This window comes from Trichomycterus rosablanca, chromosome 16, assembly GCF_030014385.1.
Source record: "Trichomycterus rosablanca isolate fTriRos1 chromosome 16, fTriRos1.hap1, whole genome shotgun sequence".
Classification (NCBI taxonomy): Eukaryota; Metazoa; Chordata; class Actinopteri; order Siluriformes; family Trichomycteridae; genus Trichomycterus; species Trichomycterus rosablanca.
In genome coordinates, this window is record NC_086003.1 from 22499515 (window position 1) to 22525489 (window position 25975).

At 40.6% G+C, this 25975-nt stretch overlaps 1 protein-coding gene across 1 annotated transcript in view; it reads right to left on the minus strand.

Moving 5' to 3' along the window:
- LOC134330290 (neurexin-2-like) overlaps positions 1–25975 on the minus strand; it is a 395050-nt gene that overhangs the window by 11784 nt on the left and 357291 nt on the right. The window contains exons 13-14 of the mRNA XM_063011349.1: positions 25042–25213; positions 4943–5271 (exon numbers count right to left, since the gene is read on the minus strand). Coding sequence (XP_062867419.1) covers positions 4943–5271; positions 25042–25213 — 501 coding nt within the window. The remainder of the gene's footprint in view (positions 1–4942; positions 5272–25041; positions 25214–25975) is intronic.

Here is a 25975-nt window from a genome sequence, read left to right on the forward strand (position 1 = left end):
TGTGACAAACACAAGGTGTTCCCAAGAGATGGAACATTACATGGCGTAATCCTGTGTGAGTAGAAACAAAATGGTTATGACTTATTTGTCAACTTAATCAAACCAATGTCTTGATTTCAAATATGGAGTGCGAGCACAATTCACAGTTGTGTTGCATCCACAGTTAAGTGCATTGAAGCAGTGGTTCTTAAGCTGGTAAGGATCAGGGCAATACTAAATAATACACCCTGTTTATTTACATTTACATTTTCGGCATTTAGCGGACACTCTTATCCAGAGCGACTTACAGATGTGCTTCCATAGTAAACATTACCTCACTGAAGTTTAAGCAGACAACAGTCCAAGAACACAAATCTGCTGAAACCGTGTTAGAACCAAAGTGTGTTGATGCACAAGAAATGAATAAGAGTGTAAGTAAGTAAGTACATGTCAGTTTAAGTGCTTAGTAAAGAGGTGATGAAGGTTTTTAATCATCTTTTGAAGACAGCGAGAGACTCAGATGTTCGGGCAAACAATGGACGTTCGTTCCACCACTTGGGTACAAGTACAGAGAAGAGCCTTGATGCTTGTCTTCCTCGAGTTCTAGATGGAGGATCAAGTCGAGCGAGACTGGTGGCTCGGAGGTTGCGTGGTACAGAGCGGGGTTTGATTAGACCTCGAAGGTAGCTTGGGGCTGGTCCATTTTTGGCTTTGTAGGCGACCATCAGTGTTTTAAACTGAATGCCTGCAGCTACAGGAAGCCAATGAAGAGAATGCAGTGGTGGGGTGATGTGGCAGTGTTTAGGTTTATGACACCCTAAGATGCCATTCTCATTTGTTGTTCTTAAGTGTTCATGTACATCGTATTTAAGAGCAGTCAATCTATCCTCCACCTGCACCCAGGCATGGACACAGGAAGAACATCCGGTCTGTTGCCTCTCCAGCCTAGATAGAAAACTTAATAAAAGTATTACGATTCCTATATGCCCTATGAGGACTGATTGCATGCTGCCAACATTATAGATACATTTATGAGCAGATATCATTAAAGATTACATACGCCTTTCCCTCCATGGCAATGTTAATGTTGTTCATCTTGGCAGTTGAATGAATTTTCTTTTTAAGACACCCAGTATCATTCCGTTTACATCTCTCACTGCCTTGTTAGGAAGTGCAAAGCAATAGTTGGGAGCCTATCAGTTCCAAGCCTGTCTCACTTGCATTCTCATTTCATTACATATCGCTATTTATATGCAGTGAAGCCTGGATGAGAACGATTCACGTCACGCGCACAGTCCGCATCCGTGTCCGCCCGTCTTTATGCCGCGGTAATGCAAAGCCGTTTCTCGTGAAGCCTGACAGTTCAGCTCTGATTGACACTGATTGTTATTGAGCATGCCCTTTATTCATATCAGCTCCCCTCCCCTGATCAATGAAGTTGAACTGTGCTTAAATAAAGCAGATCCAGACATGGTGGAAGGAATATCAAAGATCTGTGCAGTTACACCTGATAGCATAAACCTCTAATATGGAACATGAAATGAAGCCAGATGTTACAATCAATAGGCCCGAAGTATGTGACAACCCCTCCAAGTGTTTTAGCTACACCCATTGCCCAGATGTATGACATTAAATATAGAAAACAACTGACATACTCCTGACATGTAGATTTGACATGTAGCTTGTCTAAGCTTTCTAGCCCTATTTCATGAGAAGAAATTCCACATTCAAAAGAGTGGAGTGCCGTAAACAAACAAGCTACTCCAGCGGTTAAAGATATCCACTTATCTGTTGTACGTGAGCATATAGTAAAGCTCTCAGGTGAAATAATCAAATCTGGAGTGCAAATACATCACACGATGCTACTTTACAGTGGAAATAATACAAGTGATCTGTTTTTGGAGTATTTTTGCACAGTGCATTTGATTTATAAGTGCTGGGGTTGAGGGTGATGAACATTTGTGGGTAGAACCCTGGTAGCAAACTTTAATAATAAAAAAAGCAATAAAGCACATGCACTTATCTTTCATCTTCAATGATATTTTTCTACTGACGTGCATGCAATATATATATATATATATATATATATATATATATATATATATATACACCGATCAGCCATTATATTAAAACCACCTCCTTGTTTCTACACTCACTGTCCATTTAATCAGTGTGTGTTGTGCTGGTATGAGTGGATCAGACACAGCAGCGCTGATGGAGTTTTTAAACACCTCAGTCACTGCTGGACTGAGAATAGTCCACCAACCAAAAATATCCAGCCAACAGCGCCCCATGGGCAGCATCCTGTGACCACTGATGAAGGTCTAGAAGATGACCAACTCAAACAGCAGCAATAGATCAGCGATCGTCTCTGACTTTACATCTACAATGTGAACCAACTAGGTAGGAGTGTCTAATAGAGTGGACAGTGAGTGGACACAGTATTTAAAAAGTCCAACAGCGCTGCTGTGTCTGATCCACTCATACCGGCACAACACACACTAACACACCACCACCATGTCAGTGTCACTGCAGTGCTGAGAATGATCCACCACCTAAATAATACCTGCTCTGTGGTGGTCCTGACCATTGAAGAACTGGGTGAAATGGACTAATCAGTCAGCAATTGTAGAACTTCATATATGGTAGTGCTTCTATATGGTAAGTGGAGCTGATAAAATGGACAGTGTGTGTAGAAACAAGGAGGTGGTTTTAATGTTATGGCTGATCGGTGTATATATGTTTTATTTTTAAGCATTTTTTTTCCAAACAGATTATTTCCAATACCTGTAAGTAGTTTTTTTTTTTTTTTACTTCATTTCCTGTCTAAAGAACCTAAAGATTGTTTTACACAATTTAATCATTAAACGTCACAAAGGAAATTCGCTTGACATCATTTGGATTCTATAATCCAGGATTAGACCAGTAATAAGTCAGAACTGACAGTAGTAAAACTCCTCGAAACTGTGAGAAAGAAATCCTGAGAGCATCTGAGACTCAAAAGAAAAACCCATTCTCTGCTTAACTTCATCACAGTCAGAAATGAAGTTTATATGAGTGGGATAATCAAATCGTATAGAGGAAGGATCTGCGAGATAAGCCAGCGATCAATGTTAAAAGTCTGTTAGGTCTAGCAGGACTATAGAGGATTATAATGTTGGACCTGCAAAGCAATGTTACTCAACTGCAGGTCTGTGGACCCATGAGCTGCCCAGTTTCTCTAGAAACACATTTTACACCTGGTTTAGCTGATAATTAGCCAATATGATGGATCAGGAATGGTGAGAAAATGGGTGGTGAAATCAAAAGGAGAGAAGCCAGACTGGTAGCTGATTGGGGGTCATGGTAGGAACAGCGCCTCTAAAATACAAGCACTTTAACGGCACCTTCAAGGCAGATAATCAATTTTTTTCCCCAATTAGAGACTTGTTCAATTAGAAGCAACATAAAATGTTTTGCAAGCCTAGTTGGAATTGCTGTGATGTGAGTCGAATGGGTCATTCAATAAATATCCTATTAGCCTGAATTAAAGTTAGTGTATTTTCTGTAAAGTACATAAAGAGTCAGTGTGCATATATGCAGTACGCTTCAGATTTAGTGCGTTAAAAAGGTGATTAAAAACATCTGTGTAGGTAAGAAGTTTAATCTTACAATAAAAAATATGATTCAATAGGAAATTTCAAGATAATCTAAGAGAATGAAAACCTTATATATATATACTGATCAGCCACAACATTACAACCACCTTCTTGTTTCTACACTGTACATTTGATCAGCTCCACTTACCATATAGAAGCACTTTGTAGTTCTACAATTACTGACTGTAGTCCATCTGTTTTTCTGCATGCTTTGTTAGCCCCCTTTCACCCTGTTCTTCAATGGTCAGGACCCCCACAGGACCACTACAGAGCAGGTATTATTTGGATGGTGGATCATTCTCAGCACTGCAGTGACACTGACATGGTGGTGGTGTGTTAGTGTGTGTTGTGCTGGTATGAGTGGATCAGACACAGTGATGTTGATGGGGTTTTTAAACACCTCACTGTCACTGCTGGACTGAGAATAGTCCACCAACCAAAAATATATCCAGCCAACAGTGCCCCATGGGCAGTGTCCTGTGACCATTGATGAAGGTCTAGAAGATGACCAACTCAAACAGCAGCAATAGATGAGCGATCGTCTCTGACTTTACATCTACAAGGTGAACCAACCAGGTAGGAGTGTCTAATAGAGTGGACGGTGAGTGGACACCGTATTCAAAAACTCCAGCAGTGCTGCTGTGTCTGATCCACTCATACCAGCACAACACACACTAACACACCACAACCATGTCAGTGTCACTGTAGTGCTGAGAATGATCCAACACCAAAATAATACCTACTCTGTAGTGGTCCTGTGGGGGTCCTGACCATTGAAGAACAGGGTGATTGAAGGCTATAAAAGTATGTAGAGAAACAGATGGACTACAGTCAGTAATTGTAGAACTTCAAAGTGCTTCTATATGGTAAGTGGAGGTGGTTTTAATGTTATGGCTGATCTCTATGTATATATGTGTATATATAACATATATTTTTATATAATCACCAGCACCCCACAGAAATTCAAATGTGCTAATGTGTAGGTAGGAGTGTCTAATAGAGTGTACAGTAAATGGACACAGTATTTAAAAACTCCAGCAGCGCTGCTGTGTCTGATCCGCTCATACCAGCACGACACACCATGTCAGTGTCACTGCAGAGCTGTCGGGGAGGAGTCGGGGCGCTGGAGACTATCCCAGCTTTTCAATGGGCTTTTTACTTTATTTTTGGTAGACATTTAGGTCAAAACATTGGCGTTTAATTTGTAAATAGGAGTCTAGCAGATAAAATTTGCATTCATTTGTTGTCACAGTGGCTTTAAACCATAGTACAGGAATCATGAGTATTATAACTATGTCCCACCTCAATACTCTCAACCCTCTCACCTGTGTGATGCTGTCCTTAAGACTGGGTGAACGCTGTCTGCGAGTGGTGGTTGTAGCCATGGTTGTGGTGGTCTCCATAATCGTGGTGGACATGTCCACAGCAGCCGGAGGCGTGGCCGAGGTGGTCTCGGTGGACAAGACAGACGGCGCGTCTCCTACCAAACGCAGATTGCCCTCCACCTTTACGCTGGGGTCACCCTCTGCTGCCAGTTTTAGGACCTGCAGCCCATTGTAGTACAGGCCTGAGATCTGGCCCTGAAATGGCCGGCCTTTATCCTGACCGCCAATCTTAATGGCCGCTTGACTGTTGAAGATGGTCAGCTGTCGCCCTGCGGTGGATTAGAAGGCATGGGGAAAGCGAGAGAGAAGGAGGTGTAGAGGATGAGCCGTGGCAAGACGGAAAGAAACAAGAGAGGCAGAAAGGACACTGTCAGTTTATGAGACAATGTTTTGTTTTGTTTTCCACATTTTCTTTGTCAGGGTCCTGCATGGGGTGGTAACACTTTGAACATACAGACCTGGTGATAAACTTCTCAGATTGGACAAACAGAGCACTAGTCAAGGTTAAGGAATCATTTCAACCATCAGGTATACAATCTGAGGTAGCCTATAGATAGACTAGATGGAAGAATAATGTAAAAATGTTACCCTTAAGGAATACACCAGCATGTAAGATCATCTGATCCTTGTTAACAAAGGGGCTTGAGTGAAGCATAATGAACTGAATACAATTGAAAAACAATATTAATGAATATGTAAGAAGTGCTTGGAAATGTTTTATTCAGGAGACTTATTGTTGTTAATCTGCATGGATAAGTGTCATCTCCCAGCTCTTGATGCTAATGTGTTACCAGGGCACGAGTTTTTTGCTCATCCTCAGGCCCCATGCACTGACACTCACAAAGACAAACATAAATGCACATCCAACCACAGGCATCCTGACCTAAAATGATTCTCCATTTATTATGTAATGTCCCATGAACTTTCCATTCAATTTGACCCAAATTAAATTCATTCAGATGTCGGATTAAAAAACACCCTAGACTTAATTATGTTACTACATCAGATAAATCAGATTTACAGCAGATATACACCTCTGAGGTTGCCAGGTTTCACCTGAGTGCTTCTTGCAATTATACTTGCCTTATAGTTATTTGCCTTTAAAGCCAGAAAGCATTAAGCAACAGTGCATTACATTTTCAGCATTTAGCATCAGTGCAGAAAATGTATACAATTTAATAATGTCATTTCCCCCATAAAAATAATAACTGCTCAAATTTCACGTTAAACAAAGAACTACAATGAAGAATCTGAGAGCTTTATAGCTACTGTTGTTATATATATATATATATATATATTATATATATATATATATATATATATATATATATACAGTGTATCACAAAAGTCAGTACACCCCTCACATTTCTGCAGATATTTAAGTATATCTTTTCATGGGACAACACTGACAAAATGACACTTTGACACAATGAAAAGTAGTCTGTGTGCAGCTTATATAACAGTGTAAATTTATTCTTCCCTCAAAATAACTCAATATACAGCCATTAATGTCTAAACCACCGGCAACAAAAGTGAGTACACCCCTTAGTGAAAGTTCCTGAAGTGTCAATATTTTGTGTGGCCACCATTATTTCCCAGAACTGCCTTAACTCTCCTGGGCATGGAGTTTACCAGAGCTTCACAGGTTGCCACTGGAATGCTTTTCCACTATTCCATGACGACATCACGGAGCTGGCGGATATTCAAGACTTTGCGCTCCTCCACCTTCCGCTTGAGGATGCCCCAAAGATCTTCTATTGGGTTTAGGTCTGGAGACATGCTTGGCCAGTCCATCACCTTTACCCTCAGCCTCTTCAATAAAGCAGTGGTCATCTTAGAGGTGTGTTTGGGGTCATTATCATGCTGGAACACTGCCCTGCAACCCAGTTTCCGGAGGGAGGGGATCATGCTCTGCTTCAGTATTTCACAGTACATATTGGAGTTCATGTGTCCCTCAATGAAATGTAACTCCCCAACACCTGCTGCACTCATGCAGCCCCAGACCATGGCATTCCCACCACCATGCTTGACTGTAGGCATGACACACTTATCTTTGTACTCCTTACCTGATTGCCGCCTCACATGCTTGAGACCATCTGAACCAAACAAATTAATCTTGGTCTCATCAGACCATAGGACATGGTTCCAGTAATCCATGTCCTTTGTTGACATGTCTTCAGCAAACTGTTTGCGGGCTTTCTTGTGTAGAGACTTCAGAAGAGGCTTCCTTCTGGGGTGACAGCCATGCAGACCAATTTGATGTAGTGTGCGGCGTATGGTCTGAGCACTGACAGGCTGACCCCCCACCTTTTCAATCTCTGCAGCAATGCTGACAGCACTCCTGTGCCTATCTTTCAAAGACAGCAGTTGGATGTGACGCTGAGCACGTGCACTCAGCTTCTTTGGACGACCAACGCAAGGTCTGTTCTGAGTGGACCCTGCTCTTTTAAAACGCTGGATGATCTTGGCCACTGTGCTGCAGCTCAGTTTCAGGGTGTTGGCAATCTTCTTGTAGCCTTGGCTATCTTCATGTAGCGCAACAATTCGTCTTTTAAGATCCTCAGAGAGTTCTTTGCCATGAGGTGCCATGTTGGAACTTTCAGTGACCAGTATGAGAGAGTGTGAGAGCTGTACTACTAAATTGAACACACCTGCTCCCTATGCACACCTGAGACCTAGTAACACTAACAAATCACATGACATTTTGGAGGGAAAATGACAAGCAGTGCTCAATTTGGACATTTAGGGGTGTAGTCTCTTAGGGGTGTACTCACTTTTGTTGCCGGTGGTTTAGACATTAATGGCTGTATATTGAGTTATTTTGAGGGAAGAATAAATTTACACTGTTATATAAGCTGCACACAGACTACTTTTCATTGTGTCAAAGTGTCATTTTGTCAGTGTTGTCCCATGAAAAGATATACTTAAATATCTGCAGAAATGTGAGGGGTGTACTCACTTTTGTGATACACTGTATATATACACACACTAATCAGCCATACCAATAAAACCACCTCCTTGTTTCTACACTCACTGTCCATTTTATCTCCACTTACCATATAGAAGCACTTTGTAGTTCTACAATTACTGACTGTAGTCCATCTGTTTCTCTACATACTGTTTTAGCCTGCTTTCACCCTGTTCTTCAATGGTCGGGACCCCCACAGGACCACCACAGAGTAGGTATTATTTGGGTGGTGGATCATTCTCAGCACTGCAGGGACTCTGACATGGTGGTGGTGTGTTAGTGTGTGTTGTGCTGGTATGAGTGGATAAGACAGCAGCGCTGCTGGAGTTTTTAAACACCTCACTGTCCCTGCTGGACTGAGAATAGTCCACCAACCAAAAATATCCAGCCAACAGCGCCGTGTGGGCAGCGTCCTGTGACCACTGATGAAGGTCTAGAAGATGACCAACTCAGACAGCAGCAATAGATGAGCGATCGTCTCTGACTTTACGTCTACATGGTGGACCAACTAGGTAAGAGTGTCTAATAGAGTGGACAGTGAGTGGACACGGTATTTAAAAACTCCAGCAGCGCTGCTGTGTCTTATCCACTCATACCAGAACAACACACACTAACACACCACCACCATGTCATTGTGGTGAAAGCAAGCTAAAAAAGTATGTAGATAAACAGATGGACTACAGCCAAAGTGCTTTTATATGAAATGGACAGTGAGTGTAGAAACAAGGAGGTGGTTTTAATGTTATGGCTGATCAGCGTATATATACAGTATACTTCATACATGCTTCATTCTTTAATGCATCTTCTTAGTACTGGACCAGGAATTTGTTTAAAATAAAAGTTATGTGGGATTAAATTATCTACTTTTATAAAAACATTACCTAAGACCCTTTTTGTATGGAATTTATTTGTTAAGACTCAAATTGTTTTCTATTTATTAATTACGAATATCCACCATCTTAGCTATTGCACAACAGTAACAGAGCTGAAAGACTGACTAGGACATGATTCCTCCAAGACATGGCAGCCGGTGCTTAAATTCGGAAGGCAAATGAACATACGTAAGGGAGGTTAAACCCTCCTTCAAGCATGTTCATTTGCCTTTTAAATTCAAACTCTGGCTGTCATGTGTCTTGAAGGAAGGCCTCTTTCTGGACATATGAGCAGACAGATAATCTGGACTGTCTTTATTATCAGGAAAAATGAAACTATCTATGGTTTCCTTGAGGTATGGCATTGTAGGGAATCGAACCTGATTACAGGTTCCTGGATTAGAGAGCGAACACTACACTTGCGTCAAAAGTGACGAATCACATTTTAATAGCCTACACTTTAAACGTTGGTGGGGACTAATGTCTCCAATTTCTATTTATTCTCATTACAAAAGCATGTGTTATAACTGAGGTAATAACTGAATTGACTGAAACAATCAAGATTCTATTGTCAGGTGAATCCACTGCAAAGTAAATTGCAACGATCACTATTTTAAACCTTAAGGGGAACGTTGATTAAGAAACAGACACTTGCTGATGGATTCTGAGAGTCAGACTTGAGCTTCCCACTTATTCGTATTGAACAGGCGTACAGAGGGCACTCAGCCGTGGTTGATTATGAAGTGGGCAGTTGTTATGGGTTTAGTGAGAGCCTCTCCATGTCTAATGCGAGGCTGCTTTTCAACACGAGTACACCCCATTGTTTAATGATGGAATGATAAATAATCTTAACCATGATTTTGAGTAAAAAGCATAACACTTGCTCAGTCAGAATGCATTTCATATAAACGTATAAAGAAAACCACGGACTTGGTTATGATAAACAATATTTGATCCAGAAGTCTACGGATTTAATGTAATAACCTGATTTTCTGAATCCAACCTAATGTTGCTATACATTATATAGTACAATATACACTGACGAGGCATAACATTATGACCACTGACAGGTGAAGTGAATAACACTGATTATCTCTTCCCCACGGCACCTGTTAGTGGGTGGGATATATTAGGCAGCAAGTGAACATTTTCTCATCAAAATTGATGTGTTAGAAGCAGGAAAAATGGGCAAGTGTAAGGATTTGAGCGAGTTTGACTAGGACCAAATTGTGATGGCTAGACGACTGGGTCAGAGCATCTCCAAAACTGCAGCTCTTGTGGGGTGTTCCCGGTTTGGAGTGTTCAGTATCTATCAAAAGTGTTCCACTTTTGATAGATAAACCAGCGACAGGGTCGTGGGCGGCCAAGGCTCACTGATGGTCCAACAGACGAGCTACTGTAGCTCAAATTGCTAAAGAAGTTAATGCTGGTTCTGATAAAAAGGTGTCAGAATACACAGTGCATCGCAGTTGCAGGGTTGTTTTGGCAGCAACAGGGGGACCAACACGATATTAGGAAGGTGGTCATAATGTTATGCCTGATCGGTGTATGTGCTATGTGGACACCCTTTTTAATGAATATGCTCAGGTGTTTCAGACACACCCATAACTAACAGGTTATACAATCATTTATATAAAATTAATGATACGCTTCCAGCTTTGTGGTAACAGTTTGAGAAAAGCATTTTCCCTTTTTCAGCATGTCTGTGTCCCTAACCCTAGCCCTAGACGTAACCCTAGCCCTAACCCTAACCCTAACCCTGTGCACAAAGCAAGATCCATAAAGACAAAATTTCATGGGTATGGCGTAACAAAACTGCAGTGGCACAGAGCCCTGACCTCACCCCCAGCAAACTGTTTTAGAATGAACTGGAATGTTAAGGAATCATGAGCCAGGCTTTTTTTGTTTAACATCAGTGCCTGAACTCACAAAGGCTCTATTTATTGAGCAACATTTCCCACAGCCGCATTTCAAAATTTGGGAAAGGTCTTCCTAGAGGAGTGGCAGCTACTATATACCTATACATATATACATATATATTTAAAGAAGAAGTGAATCTATGTTAATACCTGTGTTTTATTATTATTATTATTTTTAAATAGGGTGTCCACTAAGCTCATGGTCAGGTGTTTATATTCTTTTGGGTATTTGGTGTGTGGGCATATTAGCACCTAAACATAAAGTCCATATCCTGTACTACAAGTGAAATGAGAAGCGCTCTCTAGTGGTTTCAGGACCTAAATGTTTACCGAAATCTATTCCTACAAAATTTCCTTTGTGGTTCTTGCTTTTAAATTTTAATATCAATATTGTTTTGGGTAAAATTCAACAGGTTATAGACTTTTTTTTTTTTTTTTAATTTTAAGTAGTAATAAATGGGTGGGCCTGAAAAAGCTGAGAATTCCTGCATTCGTGCACATCTTTTTACCTGATGGGGGGCTTGCACACTGTAACATGTCATCATGTTTTAGACATGTACCCCCAATACCCCCATATGCTGATATAATAAATGATAAACAAATTCCATTTACTAGCTTTGAGTAATGTTAGGATCCACCAGTGTTTTAGAATGCGTCCCCTAATGTTCAATCCATGATTTTGCCCCTAATGTTAAATTCATTGCTACATCCTTGATATGTATAATCTGCCAGTCAACACGATATTAGTCAAATCTGATTAAGCATGATACTGTTCCAGCATTTAGGCAGGTAAAAAGTTAAATACCCATAACCCATAAGTATTAGACTGGGAAATCCCTATTATATTTTTTTCCATGGGTTCAAGATTTACAAATGACAAACCACTCTTTTACCATAGCTTAGCTCTTTATGCTTCTCAGGTGTACCTAGAGACCATACAACATCAGTCATCAGCAATCGCATCAATCTTACGTCCCCCGACATGCTACATAAATAGGTGTTCGCATTCTGACTCAGGAATAAGTAAGAAGCAGCAAGATATCAGATAAACAGCGGTCTCTGGCTAGCTCATATATCCATCAAACCCTTAGAAATACGGCAGTTTTAGGGTGGATTTGACACCAGTAGTTTAGATACAGTGGCTCAGCTGCCACTTACTAAATGAGGCTCAAGGGCATGAATGGAAAATCCATGGGGACCAGAGAATCTTTATTGATGATCACATACTAATAAGATAACAGAGATATCATACAAATAAAACACAATGGGAAACATAATTCTGTCTAACCCTACATCAACAGTTAATGTAGGAGTGTAGGAACGTGGTGAAATTACAAGAAATCTGGGACATTACTTAAGCTGCTGTGTTAAAGGGACATCGGGTCAAGTGTGTACGTGCTAATTCAGCTCATTATTAGAAAACCACTGAATTTTTATTAGTAGTTAGAGAATGTTTAACCCTCTGAGTTATTATAAAGTAATTATGTGGGATTTAGAAAGGTTTTGTTTAAAAAATAGTTATTTCTTAGTGATTTTATGAATCTATTTAGATTATAATGTGTAACATTGGAGCTCGGCACATTGTTTATAAAACTGCTATTGCTAAGGTCTGTGAATGCTGGGTAAATTTTTAAACACATTTTCAGTAAAAACCTGATATAGAAATGTTTTGCACAGAAACAAAAAGGTCATTTTATTTGCTGTCATGTAGGTGTATTTATTTTAGAATTAACATTTCGGTGAGGCTTATACCCATCAGATGAGTTTGCATATAGATGATTTAGATGCAGGAAACAGGAACAGTGCTTACTGGTGAACTTTACCTCAGCCTATATGCAAAGTATAATCATATATAGTGATATACATATATACATATACAACTCAACTACGTGTGTGGACAAAAAAAATCTCTTTTGGCTGTTTTTAGCTCTGGCGATTGAAGTGAGCAACTAACATAGGTTTGAGACACTGGAAAAGGGGAATGGCTATATTCAGAGTTGAGCTATGCGGTCACTAATGGTCATTTTCCAGGCAGCTTATTTAGAATATGGAAAAGACCGGCATGTAGTTCTTACCTTCAAGGTTGCCTGTTTTTTTCCATCTAGAGCTCTCAGAGCATGAGCTCTTTAATGGTGATAATGGTGACAGAAAATACATGATGTGACCAAAAAATGGACAGCCCACACTGGTCATTGGTGTTTCAGCTACACACTTCTTGCTACCAAGTGTTTGAAATGTAATACAGTGGTACCTTGTAACTCAATGTCCCCTAAACTCAAAATCTCTGAAACTCAACACTCTTCATCGAGAAATTTGTACCCTTAAACTCAACGTTTCCCTTAAAGTCAATGTGTGAGCGACTGCTGCTTTGCTCAGCGCTCGGCTTGAGTCGTGCAGTAAAATGTCATGCGAACATGAGACGAATCTGCATTTGTGTGGAACAACAGTCAAATTTACTCTGAAAGCTCCACATGTATCTGTGTTCAGCTGGATTTTCCTACTGAAATATATTATTATAAAGTAATTATGTGAGAAAAATAGTTATTTCTTATTTCTTAGTTATTTTAATTTGTTTAGGTTAAAAGGTGTAATGGAGCTTGGCACAATGTGTGCTTTTATTTATAAAACTGCTTTTGCTAAGGTCTCTGAATGTTGAGTAAATTTTTAAAACATTTAGCTGTGTTTAGCTGGATTTTCCTGCTGTTTCACTTTTAAACTTGTGTTATAGCTCGGGGTGCTGAGAAATTGTGAGAATCAGTACGTGTATGTGCTAATTTAGCTCATTATTACAATACCATTTTTGTATTTATAATAGTAGTTACAGAATGTTTAACCCTCTGAGTTATTATAAAGTAATTATGTAAGAAAAATAGTTATTTTTTAGTTATTTTATTAATTTGTTTAGGTTAAAAGGTGTAATAGCTTAATGTATTAAAAGAACTAAACCCTAGGAAACACTAAACCTCTCTTAATTATTACTGCTCATTTGTTCTCTCCACTAATTAAAATGCATAAAAAACAATAAAGAAGTAAAGCTAAAGTGCAGGTTTTATTGTATATTTGATTTGATATTTGATTTTTAACTGTTTATTAATTGTATTTGTGTTTTTTTTTATTATATTTGTGTTAATTTCAGCCTGTAAGTGTCAAAAACAACCTCATTATTTTACATTAGACAAAAATATATGCAGTTCCACGGGACCATGGAACACATTAACAGGTTTCCCATACATGCTTATGGGAAAAATACCTTTAAACTCAATGCCTTTTAAACTCAACGCCACTCCCAGAACCAACTGATGTTGAGTTTCAAGGTACCACTGTATATAAAATAAATTCCAAGCTTGTAGCAACATTAAGTCCATAAAAACATGGACATAGAGCAAAGCTGAAACCTCCTTGAATGTCTTTGAGATGTACTAAAACGTTGCTTGTGAGCCAAACTGTCGAATATTAATATGATCATTCATTTCATAATGTTATATTTACAGTGTATGAAGGATTTCTTTCCAATGCCAGTTCTCACTTTCAAATTCAGTTCTATGAATAGAAATATAAAGGTCACACTGAATACCTAGTCTAGTGAGACAGATTTGTTCAACAGTGTGTCATTAAATATGTTGTTACAACTTTTAGTTAAAATGCTACATGACATGGGAGAATTGAAGCCCAGTGCTTGAAGCCCTGAAGCTACAGTGCTTCTATTTCAGACCTCAATTCGAAGCTGTTATGATGTCATATATGTAGGCTGAAGAGTGAATGAATGATCATAACTGTGAAGATAAAACAAATGTATGAAAAGACAGGAGAAATAATAGTACAGTAGGAGACAGGAAAGGTAATTAAATCTAATGTGAACTTAATATAATGCGTCTATATAATGCGTCTATACAAATATAAAGGGAATGAAATGAAATGCTTGTGCGAAGTGTTGCTTAATGTGTATTAGACATTGACCTAACTATGACTTTTGAATGAATTAGTGTGGGAAAAGTCACATTTCATACAGTGGTGCTGCTAGTCACTGGAGTGCAGGAAAAATATAGTTAAGTTTATACTAGAATCATACACCGACAGGCATAACATTATGACCACTGACAGGTGAAGTGAATAACACTGATTATCTCTTCATCACGGCACCTGTTAGTAGGTGGGATATATTAGGCAGCAAGTGAACATTTTTATCCTCAAAGTTGATGTGTTAGAAACAGGAAAAATGGGCCAGCATTAGGATTTGAGCTGCAGATCTTGTGGGGTGTTCCAGGTCTGCAGTGGTCAGTATCTATCAAAAGTGGTCCAAGGAAGGAACAGTGTTAAACCAGTGACGGGGTCATGGGCGGCCAAGGCTCACTGATGCACGTGGGAAGCGAAGGCTGGCCCGTATGGTCCGATCAAACAGACGAGCTACTGTAGCTCAAATTGCTGAAAAAGTTTAATGCTGGTTCTGATAGAAAAGTGTCAGAATACACAGTGCATTACAGTTGCAGGGCTGTTTTGGCAGCAAAAGGGGGACCAACACAATATTAGGAAGGTGGTCATAATGATATGCCTCATCGGTGTAAGTAACGGGCTTGTTTGTGTTTTGGGAGAACCGTGTCACTGTCAAACAGCTGTATTACAGATACACATGTGCATATCTCAACTCTGAATATAATCATGAATGTTTAGGTTTTGGGTGTGTAAATTAAACGTTCTTGCTATTTTAATGCACTCAAAGGGTTTAAAGCACAAAGTGTGGCTTATAATTTTTATAACTTAAAAAAAGGAAAGATTTTTTTCCCCTCTATTTATTTATTTATTTATAAATTGAAGTCCCTTTAACTATTTAGAACTAAATTAATAAATAATATTTATATATTTTTAGCTTCTTCTGTGTGTCAGGGTTATGTCTTATTAGGATCGTATTAAGTAATGTTTAGGGTGATAGACGGGTAGAAAGGAATAAAAAACAGGATAGAAAGCAGCAAACTGTCTGCAGACCATTACTGGAGTTATGGGGTGTTATTTAGGGTTAGTCAAGGATTATGTTAGATATTAAATGTTAATCTCTGAAGCGGTGCAGTTCTCGGCTCGGAAAGACAGCTGTTCCTCGTTGAAAATGGACAAAATGGGACCAGGAGGTGATCAATATCCTGGACATGCTGAGTGAGCAGCTACCAATCTGTTTACCGGGTCAATCAATTCGCCATGTTGCAGATGCCAATTTTATGTCATGTCAGGAAACTGCACCTCTTACAGAGCCTTAATAAGTCATTAAGTCACTGTTTATTCATCATTTTTTTTTGTTTTTACCTTTGTCGAGTAGCCACTCGTCAACTACCCGACCGAGTCTGTATGGGATTCTTTGCCTGGCTATAGCCAGCCGTTCATTATCAAAGTTGCCTTCAAAGAATTTAGAGAGACAGATAGTTAGAGGTTAAAGCGTCACATGGTTAAAACAGACAACAGATTTAGCATGTTTTGCAAGTTAGAGAGTATAGACTAGCGTTAGGGTTAGGATTATGTTGGTTTAGTCTTGGCTAATTATTAGACAGGTTTAGAGGCTATTTATAACAGTTTAAAATCTGGTTAGAATGTTATTGGAACATATTTAGTGATCGTTTAACAAGTTTGATTACTTAGTTAAGTTCAGTGTCATTTCAGGGACGAATATTCATGCAAAATGTAATTTCATCATAATGACATCAGTGAGTCACAGTGGTCATTCTGAAATGCATTTCAACATAATACAGAATCTTCAGAAAGACATTTTCAGGTCTCCGAGAGATATTTCGTTTAAAGCCAAGTAATTATGATCAAATAAGATATGCTTGACCTACATGTAATCATTCTAAGAAACCTCCCAATAATTGACTTTATGTCTTGGCTCCTCAGATAAGAGACATTGTGGATCTGATGAGCAACTACAGCTTCTTTTGTCCCTGCGTCTATGAGACAGGGACTGACAGGTCTTTTTAACAGGACTAAAATGAGATCTCTGAAGTCGTCATGCTTTGAGAGGGTGGGAGATTACGATCTCGTTAGATTACGGCTGTCAGCTCCACTTTTTTGGCCGTCCTCCCTCTGCCGTTTTCTTCCTTTTATTCATCCGATCATTCGAGCTCTTTGAAACCCTTACTAGTGCTGTATACAACAAAAGAGATGAAAAGGCTTTGTATATTTAGATCCTGTAATCAGGTCATTATAGTTATAGCACAGTACAGCATAAGTTAAGTATTTAAGATTTCTGGATGCTATGTTCCCATGTAAGAGCTAAAACAACTCAAACTTGCTCATATTCCATCGGGATAAATAATGTATCCATCCATTCATCCATCCATCCATCCATCCATCCATCCATCCATCCGAGACCAATAATTTCCTTCGGGATAAATAAAGTCCGTCCGTCCGTCCATCCATCCGTCCATCCATCCATCCATCCATCCATCCATCCATAAGGGTTTGGAGGTGTGACACCAGCAGGGCCATGTCAATCCAATCAATACAACTGTGTGCATTTTTCTAACATGATTAAGAAGCAGGTATTAAACTGATGCACATTTTCACCCCACTGCAGTTACTGGAAGCCTCTCAAACCACAAATGTATTAAACAATACATCAAATTGCAATTATACTGGTAACGTGTAATCTGAAACAATATTTGATACAGAATTACAGTGTGCGGTCAGTGTGACTGATCAATCGTGGCAAGCCAGAGATCTCAAGAAAAAAGAATACGTGTTGATAATGGATTTTTCTGAACGGTGTCAGAGGTCAAAATGATTGATTAATTCAGATCTCAGACAGAATCTCACAGGATGTTGCTAAATAGACTTCTTTATTCAATGTTAGAACAATGATTTTTATCACGTCAAATATTGACTTGTAGCAAATGTAAATGGTAAACCCATACATTGATGATATAGGTAATGGCAATGACTTTTTTTTTTTTTTAATTATTTGTTTATTTTTATTCCCATTTTCCTCTCAATTTAGCACACTCAATTTTGTCTTCCGCTGCTGAGAGATACCAGATCGCATCCAAGGAGAGCACGTCGCTGTACATGCCTTTTCCTGCACAGGCTTCTCTTCCACCAATCAGGGTCCTTACACAGCATATGAAGACCCACCCACCCACCCACCCACAAACATTTGAACCGAGGAGTTCAGAAAGTCGGTGCTGGCGTGCTAGTGGAATATCCCGCTGCGTCACCTGGGTGCCGTGGCAATGACTTTTTTAATTGCAAATTGCTTTTTAAACTGCACATTAGCCACATTCCCCTGTTTAGTTAGTTAGGTAATTAGTGGAGGATTTAACACCCAGACAGCTCATAGATCATTTTCCTGGCAAGTGCAGTTTTCAATTGGTCATCAACGATTGTCATGGGGTGTGAGATAGACACATTTGTCCTGTTAATGATAGGAATTTGAGCAGTGTTTGTCAAGTTCCCCTGAAAGAAGATAAAAATTATGCAGACATATGCGCTAGCAGAAAAGCTGGGCTGGTTTGAGCCCTGCACGATGGCCTTAAAGCGAGAAAGAGATGGTAAAAAAGGGAAACCAGCAATGATCTGGCAATAAAGCTGAAATAATGCTAAATGAGGCACGGAGACTGCTGTTTCAAGAAACCCACATTGTCAGTCTGTGCTTTCATGTCCCCCGTCGGCCATTAATGGCATGGCAGGTGGTCATGATACTGTTATATGCGCCCGATCTATACAGCAGATAGGCCTATAACAGGACTATATTGGCCTGCACAATATGCTTGTCTGAGGTGTTTTAATCAATTAAACTGCACAAACTTAAGTTACTGTAGGTGTGCAAGTAAAAAATGCTGTAATGCTAAAACCTGTGAAAAACTTTACAAACAAAACATGAATCAAACTCAGATCTTAAATTGTTGTATAATATGTTGTAAAAGGTCAAACAGGACCTGTGTGGGCAGGATTCAAGACGAGCAATATGTCTTGCAATGTTTTGGCCTTTTATGTTTCTTTATACTGTATTTTAAAACATTTACCTTCATCACTATCTCTTTCTTAGCAAAAAAAAATTAATTGCTGGGCAAATTGTGCATCAGATTATTACTCGCTCTTTGCTTAGGTTAATTTACACATACAATCACTGTTCATTTAATGACCCTAGGGTTTGATAAAGTACACTGCTGGTGCTAAACCCTATCTAATATTTTGCACCCTTAAGTAGAAACTGCAAACTCATTAATGCAGACCAAACATATTTTTATTCATTTTTGTTTTATTTATTTACACTGATCAGCCATAACATTAAAACCACCTCATTGTTTCTACACTCACTGTCCATTTTATCAGCTCCACTTATCATATAGAAGCACTTTGTAGTTCTACAATTACTGACTGTAGTCCATCTGTTTCTCTGCCCCCTTTCATGCTGTTCTTCAATGGTCAGGACCACCACAGAGCAGGTATTATTTAGGTAGTGGATAATTCTCAGCACTGCAGTGACACTGACATGGTAGTGGTGTGTTAGTGTGTGTTATGCTGGTATGAGTGGATCAGACACAGCAGCGCTGCTGGAGTTTTTAAATACCGTGTCCACTCACTGCCCACTCTATTAGACACTCCTACCTAGTTGGTCCACCTTGTAGATGTAAAGTCAGAGACGATCGCTCATCTATTGCTGCTGTTTGAGTTGGTCATCTTCTAGACCTTTATCAGTGGTCACAGGACGCTGCCAACGAGGCGCTGTTGGCTGGATGTTTTTGGTTGGTGGACTATTCTCAGTCCAGCTGTCCATCAGTGCTGCTGTGTCTTATCCACTCATACCAGCACAACACACACTAACACACCACCATCATGTCAGTGTCAGGGCAGTGCTGAGAATGACCCACCACCCAAATAATACCTACTCTGTAGTGGTCCTGGGAGAGTCCTGACCATTGAAGAACAGCATAAAAGGGGGCAGAGAAACAGATGGACTACAGTCAGTAATTGTAGAACTACAAAGCGCGTCTATATGGTAAGTGGAGCTGATAAAATGGACAGTGAGTGTAGAAACAAGGAGGTGGTTTTAATGTTATGGCTGATCGGTGTATCTGAATGAAGTTAGCCTGCTAGAATCTTTAATATGTGACAAATAGTCCACCAAAGCTTCAAAAGCCCCTGAAGTAAACCTCCTACATACAAAATAATAGTAAGGGAAAGCACAAATCCCAGGGCTAATGCATTTCTCTTAAAGCTTTTTATGTTTTGGCAGGATGGGATATTCCTTAGACAATAAAATAGAAGAATTATGGAAAATGCTGTCTTCATTTCCAGTAAACCCCTAATTAGATGCAAAGGCCCGTCTATGCTTATATACAAAAATCTGTCATCATTATCTAATCCTCAGTTTTAATGAACTGAATTAATCATGGCTCAGCAAAATCCTGAATCTCAATTTTTAAACTGTGCATCATGGAGAATAAGAACTTCATTCCTACTAATATAATCCACTATAGAATGTATTGCTGTATAGTACCACTAAATTAATTCAGATTCAATTTCTAGTAATGTTCAATATTTGAACACAGTTTACAAAAGCTCCTTTCGTACATCCATAAACATAAAATATAACCAGTTTTTAATAAATTAGTTGTATGATTGGTGGCAGTCCATTTACCAGAGTTATCCCCACATCCTAGGTAATTATTAGGAGGGCTCAATTCATTGCTGGGTGCAATGCAGTAACACACCCCAGACAGGACAGCCATGTCTGTATGTACACGTCTGACAGGCTAATGCCATCATTGATCCCAGAGGTAGTGTGCTGGCATAATTTACTGCCGCACCACCCGAACATGGATGAATCACGTGTAAACAAAAGCTGACGTACACCCTAAGACCCACAGTACACTATATTGCCAAAAGTATTCGCTCGTCTGCCTTCACACGCATATGAACTTGAGTGACATCCCATTCTTAATCCATAGGGTTTATAACAGCTTCAACTCCTCTGGGAAGGCTTTCCACAAGGTTTAGGAGTGTGTTTACGGGAATTTTTGACCATTCTTTCAGAAGCGCATTTGTGAGATCAGACACTGATGTCGGATGAGAAGGTGTTCTATCAGGTTGAGGTCAGGACTCTGCAGGCCAGTCAAGTTCTTCCACACCAAACTCGCTCATCCATGTCTTTATAGACCTTGCTTTGTGCACTGGTGCACAGTCATGTTGGAACAGGAAGGGGCCATCCCCAAACTGTTCCCACAAAGTTGGGAGCATGAAATTGTCCAAAGTCTCTTGGTATGCTGAAGCATTAAGAGTTCCTTTCACTGGAACTAGGGGGCCGAGCCCAACTCCTGAAAAACAACCCCACACCATAATCCCCCCTCCACCAAACTTTACACTTGGCACAATGCAGTCAGACAAGTACCGTTCTCCTGGCAACCGCCAAACCCAGACTCGTCCATCGGCTTGCCAAACGGAGAAGCATGATTCGTCACTCCAGAGAACATCTAGAGTCCAGTGGCGGCGTGCTTTACACCACTGCATCCAACACTTTGCATTGCGCTTGATGATGTAAGGCTTGGATGCAGCTGCTCGGCCATGGAAACCCATTCCATGAAGCTCTCAATGCACTCTTCTTGAGCTAATCTGAAGGCCACATGAAGTTTGGAGGTCTGTAGCGATTGACTCTGCAGAAAGTTGGCGACCTCGGCGCACTATGTGCCTCAGCATCCGTTGACCCCGCTCTGTCATTTTACGTGGCCTACCACTTCATGGCTGAGTTGCTGTCATTCCCAGTTGCTTCCACTTTGTTTATACCACTGACAGTCGACTGTGGAATATTTAGTAGTGAGGAAATTTCACGACTGGACTTGTTGCACAGGTGGCATCCTATCACGGTACCACGCTGAGAGCAACCCATTCTTTCACTAATGTTTGTAGAAGCAGTCTGCATGCTTAGGTGCTTGGTTTTATACACCTGTGGCCATGGAAGTGATTGGAACACCTGAATTAAATGATTTGGATGGGTGAGTGAATACTTTTGGCAATATAGTGTATGTGGTCCCCTCTTCTAGTTATTGAGGTCTGGTGTTTGTCATACCCATTGCTAACAGAAGTAATAAAATCAATATAATAAAATAAATTAGGCAGAGCAATCTATTAAACCAGCCCACCACTGCTGAGTCTCAGCCCTTGGGGTCAAATCTCAGCGGTGCCACCTGTCTGGATGCTCACTAGACACGATCTTTGATGTTTGAGGGAGAAAAGGCCAGATGGGATGTAGTCTCCCTGCTGGAGTAACAGCGACTCTGACTCCTACAAAGAGAGCAGCTCAGAGCTCCTTATGCACTGAGTAAAATTCTCCCGCTGCCCACTGCGAATCACTCTGGGAACATAAGTTTTCAAATTCCATCTGTGCTAAACTATGGAAAAGTGCAAAACTTCATTTAAAAGGGCAGCATGATATAGCTTTGAAGCCAGGCTACCTTAGTGCTACCTGAGAAGGATCAGACCTGGGACCCAGCAAGCCTACATCCAGGACCAAAAACTATTTCTTCCTTTCAGAAATCAGACTAAATCTCCAGCAGCAAGCCTAGCCATTCAACCTTTAATGTTTACAGACTCTGCGGAGGTGGAAGAAAACAGGCAGATGAGAGAATGCGGGAGGGCCGAGTGGAGCTCTTTCATACAGTTTTTCACTCTGTGAGCCGTGCTAAGATAGAAAGGTTCTCGATTCAGGCGGCAGGGCTGGCGTGCGGTACTGTATCAGAGAACAGATTGGAAATCGAGGCTAGGGTGAGAGCAAGGGCAGTTATTAGAGCCAGAGAAAATGTCTTCCTGCGGACCGTCAGCTAGAAGAGAGACAGAGGCGAGTCCCTGAGCACACAGTGGGGAGAGAGAGGGTTTGCTCATATTTCTTTGCTAAACACAGAGGGGTGGGTTACTGCAGAGGCTGAGGTTCAGTACAGCACAGTCAAATAAGCAATACCACCAGGACATGGCACAATCATGGCTTCTTTACAAAAGTAAAATGGGTTTCGTCATACAGTTCAACGTCAGGGTATTCAGTTTAGTTTTCTTATACAGATTCTCTAATTCCTTTTCATTCCTCATTTTTAACCTATTGTGATCTTCCAGGATTGATTTGAATTTACATTTTGGCTTGGGTTTGTTCTCAGCAGTGGTTGAGATGTCACTAAGGGCTGATTTCTCACTGATTGGGCACCTGATTGGCAGTACTTGCTAATTTGACACAACAGGGCTAAAGAATTGGAGAATTGGAAATTGGGCCATGGACTGGTGACGTTATATACTGGTTTTGGCACTTTGTTTTCATTCAGCACTGGGGTTGTTGCTAGGCTAAAGTGAAATTCATTATTCCTTCATGCTTTATGTAACTTAAGTGACTGATTTTTACCTGAGCTCTATCAAAAGAGATTGATAGATTGATTGCAAAACCATTAGCATTATTTAGAGCCCCTCCTTTAGCACCAGTGTTCTAAAAAGGCTTTTTATAAGGGATGTTTTTAATGGGGTTGATGTCAGAACTCTTTTCCACTATGAGAGATGTAGAAATGACTTGGTTCGTTGGATGTTCATGGACTGCAAACATCACACAGTGATTGAGGTACTGACAATTTCCAGCAACACTGCAGTTTGCTAGATTTGATAAACCATTAAAATTGTGGCCAATTAGTCTATAAACCAAATGTGTTTAATGGAGATTAGATCAGAAACCTTGCTTAGTGCACAGGAGCAAAGTCATGCTGGAACGGGAATAAGCCTTGGTGGCATATTGTATTTACACAGATCAGCCATAACATTTCGACCACCTCCTTGTTTTTACACTCACTGTCCATTTTATCAGCTCCACTTACCATATAGAAGCACTTTGTAGTTCTGCAGTTACTGACTGTAATCCATCTGTCTCTCTACATACTTTTTTTTAGCCTGCTTTCACCCTGTTCTTCAATGGTCGGGACTCCCACAGGACCACCACAGAGCAGGTATTACTTGGGTGGTGGATGATTCTCAGCACTGCAGTGACACTGACACGGTGGTGGTGTGTTAGTGTGTGTTATGCTGGTATGAGTGGAAAAGACAACAGCGCTGATGGAGTTTTTAAACACATCACTGACACTACTGGACTGAGAATAGTCCACCAACCAAAAACATCCAGCCAACAGCGCCCTGTGGGCAGCGTCCTGTGACCACTGATGAAGGTCTAGAAGATGACCAACTCAAACAGCAGTAATAGATGAGCGATCGTCTCTGACTTTACATCTACAAGGTGGACCAACTAGGTAGGAGTGTCTAATAGAGTGCAGCAGTGCTGCTGTGTCTGATCCACTCATACCAGCACAACACACACTAACACACCACCACCATGTCAGTGTCACTGCAGTGCTGAGAATGATCCACCACCTAAATAATACCTGCTCTGTGGTGGTCCTGACCATTGACGAACAGGGTGAAAGCAGGCTAAAAAGGTATGTAGAGAAATAGATGAACTACAGTCAATTGTAGAACTACAAAGTGCTTCTATATGGTAAGTGGAGCTGATAAAATGGACAGTGTATGTAGAAACCAGGAGGTGGTTTTAATGTTATGGCTGATCGGTGGATATTATTGATTTCAAACAACTGCTAGCAAAGCTATGGATGTAAATGGGTGTCCAAATATTTCTGACCACACAGTGGATGTACTCTTTAATGCTTTTCTGGGATAAACTATTTTGCTTAATGGCAAAAAAAATAAATCCAGCTTTGTCTGAAAGAAGATATTCACATCTGTAGAGCCTCCCAGCCTCCCTCAACCTGCTTAAAGCAAATCTGGCAAGCTGTGTACTGTAAAGCATCCAAATTCATCCAGGGCTTAACGCATTAGGCAACAGCAGCACAGAGCAAAATATGTCAATTTGCAAATGTTATTAGATTGTTCATGAGGCGGTGGTTTGAGCCCTCCGCTCAGCGACTCAAAACGCCTGGGAGGAGTCCAAAGGCGAAATGGCACACTTGAAAAGACGTATTATGTGCATCTACAAATATAAATCAATTTGCACTCTGACATGAGGTTTGCCTTCAGGATCCCTCTAAATTGATGCTGATGTTTTTGAACAGTATTTGTCAGCTCTGGAAGCAGAAAACTGGTGATAATTGCATCTTTGGGTCTGGCTGTACCCCCTTGCACCCACTGCTTCTTTGCTTATTTCTCTCTCTCTCTCTCTCTCAGACTGTGTGTACTCTCAGTTGTGGCATTGCCCCTGTCTCACCAGAACAAAACAACACATCAGACAACTTGGAATGAAGCTCTTCGTTAACAGCAGCAGGGCTTTACCTGATGGATAACGCTCGATGACGGGCTGGTTGTCCACCTGGAGAGTGGCGTTCCCACCGCTTCGGGTGAAGCGCACCACGTGGTACTTGCCATCGCTTACAATGACTGCTGGCTCATCTATGGTGATGTCATCAGTGCCAACATTGAAGATCACACCTATTTTTCCATGTTCCTGTAACAGAAAAAAACACACAATTCCATTTAGAAAAGAAACAAATAGACTGGGGGTTAAAATGAGGGGTCGTAGGCAGAGCTAAAAGAAGACCATCTGCCTGCCTGGTCATGCTGCAGTAATTCACCCTTGAGAGAGCTGTGCCCTCTGTAAAGCAGGTGTGGAAATGGCACGTGTCTCCATGTTTTACATTCATCACCCCATCACCACCCCTCACTGACGTGTATCAGTTGTGGCACCTTCCTGCTGTTTTTGCTTTCCGACAAAGCTGCCAGTTTTAGATTTAGCACATCTCACCTCTGGGTGACGCTGCCGAGAGGCTGTGAGCTCGGGGCGGGGTTCGCCAGGGTGCTAGGTCTCGCCTGCTGCATTGGGGAACTGCAGGTCGCAGTGCTAATGTGGCGAGCGGAAGCGGAGAGAAATCTCAGCTGTTTTACAGCCTTGTCATGACCCACTATATCTACCAGTCTGACTGAGGCCGGTGGGAAGAGAGCCAGAGCCAGTATACAGTAAGATGGCCTTTCTTTACAGACCTAACCCAGCTAGACTGATCAAACTTCCACCCACGTTCTGAGGTTCGGAGTTTGGATATAGCCCTTTGTTTTATCCCGGCCTCAACATTTAGATGCTGATGCCTGACAAATATCAAACGCAACATACGATGAATATAGAGCAAGTTCTTCATGCTGAAGGACGCAGATAACAAGCAGATGAGGTTAATACTGCAACGGCTTTGATGCCAAACGTTCAGTCTGAAATTTT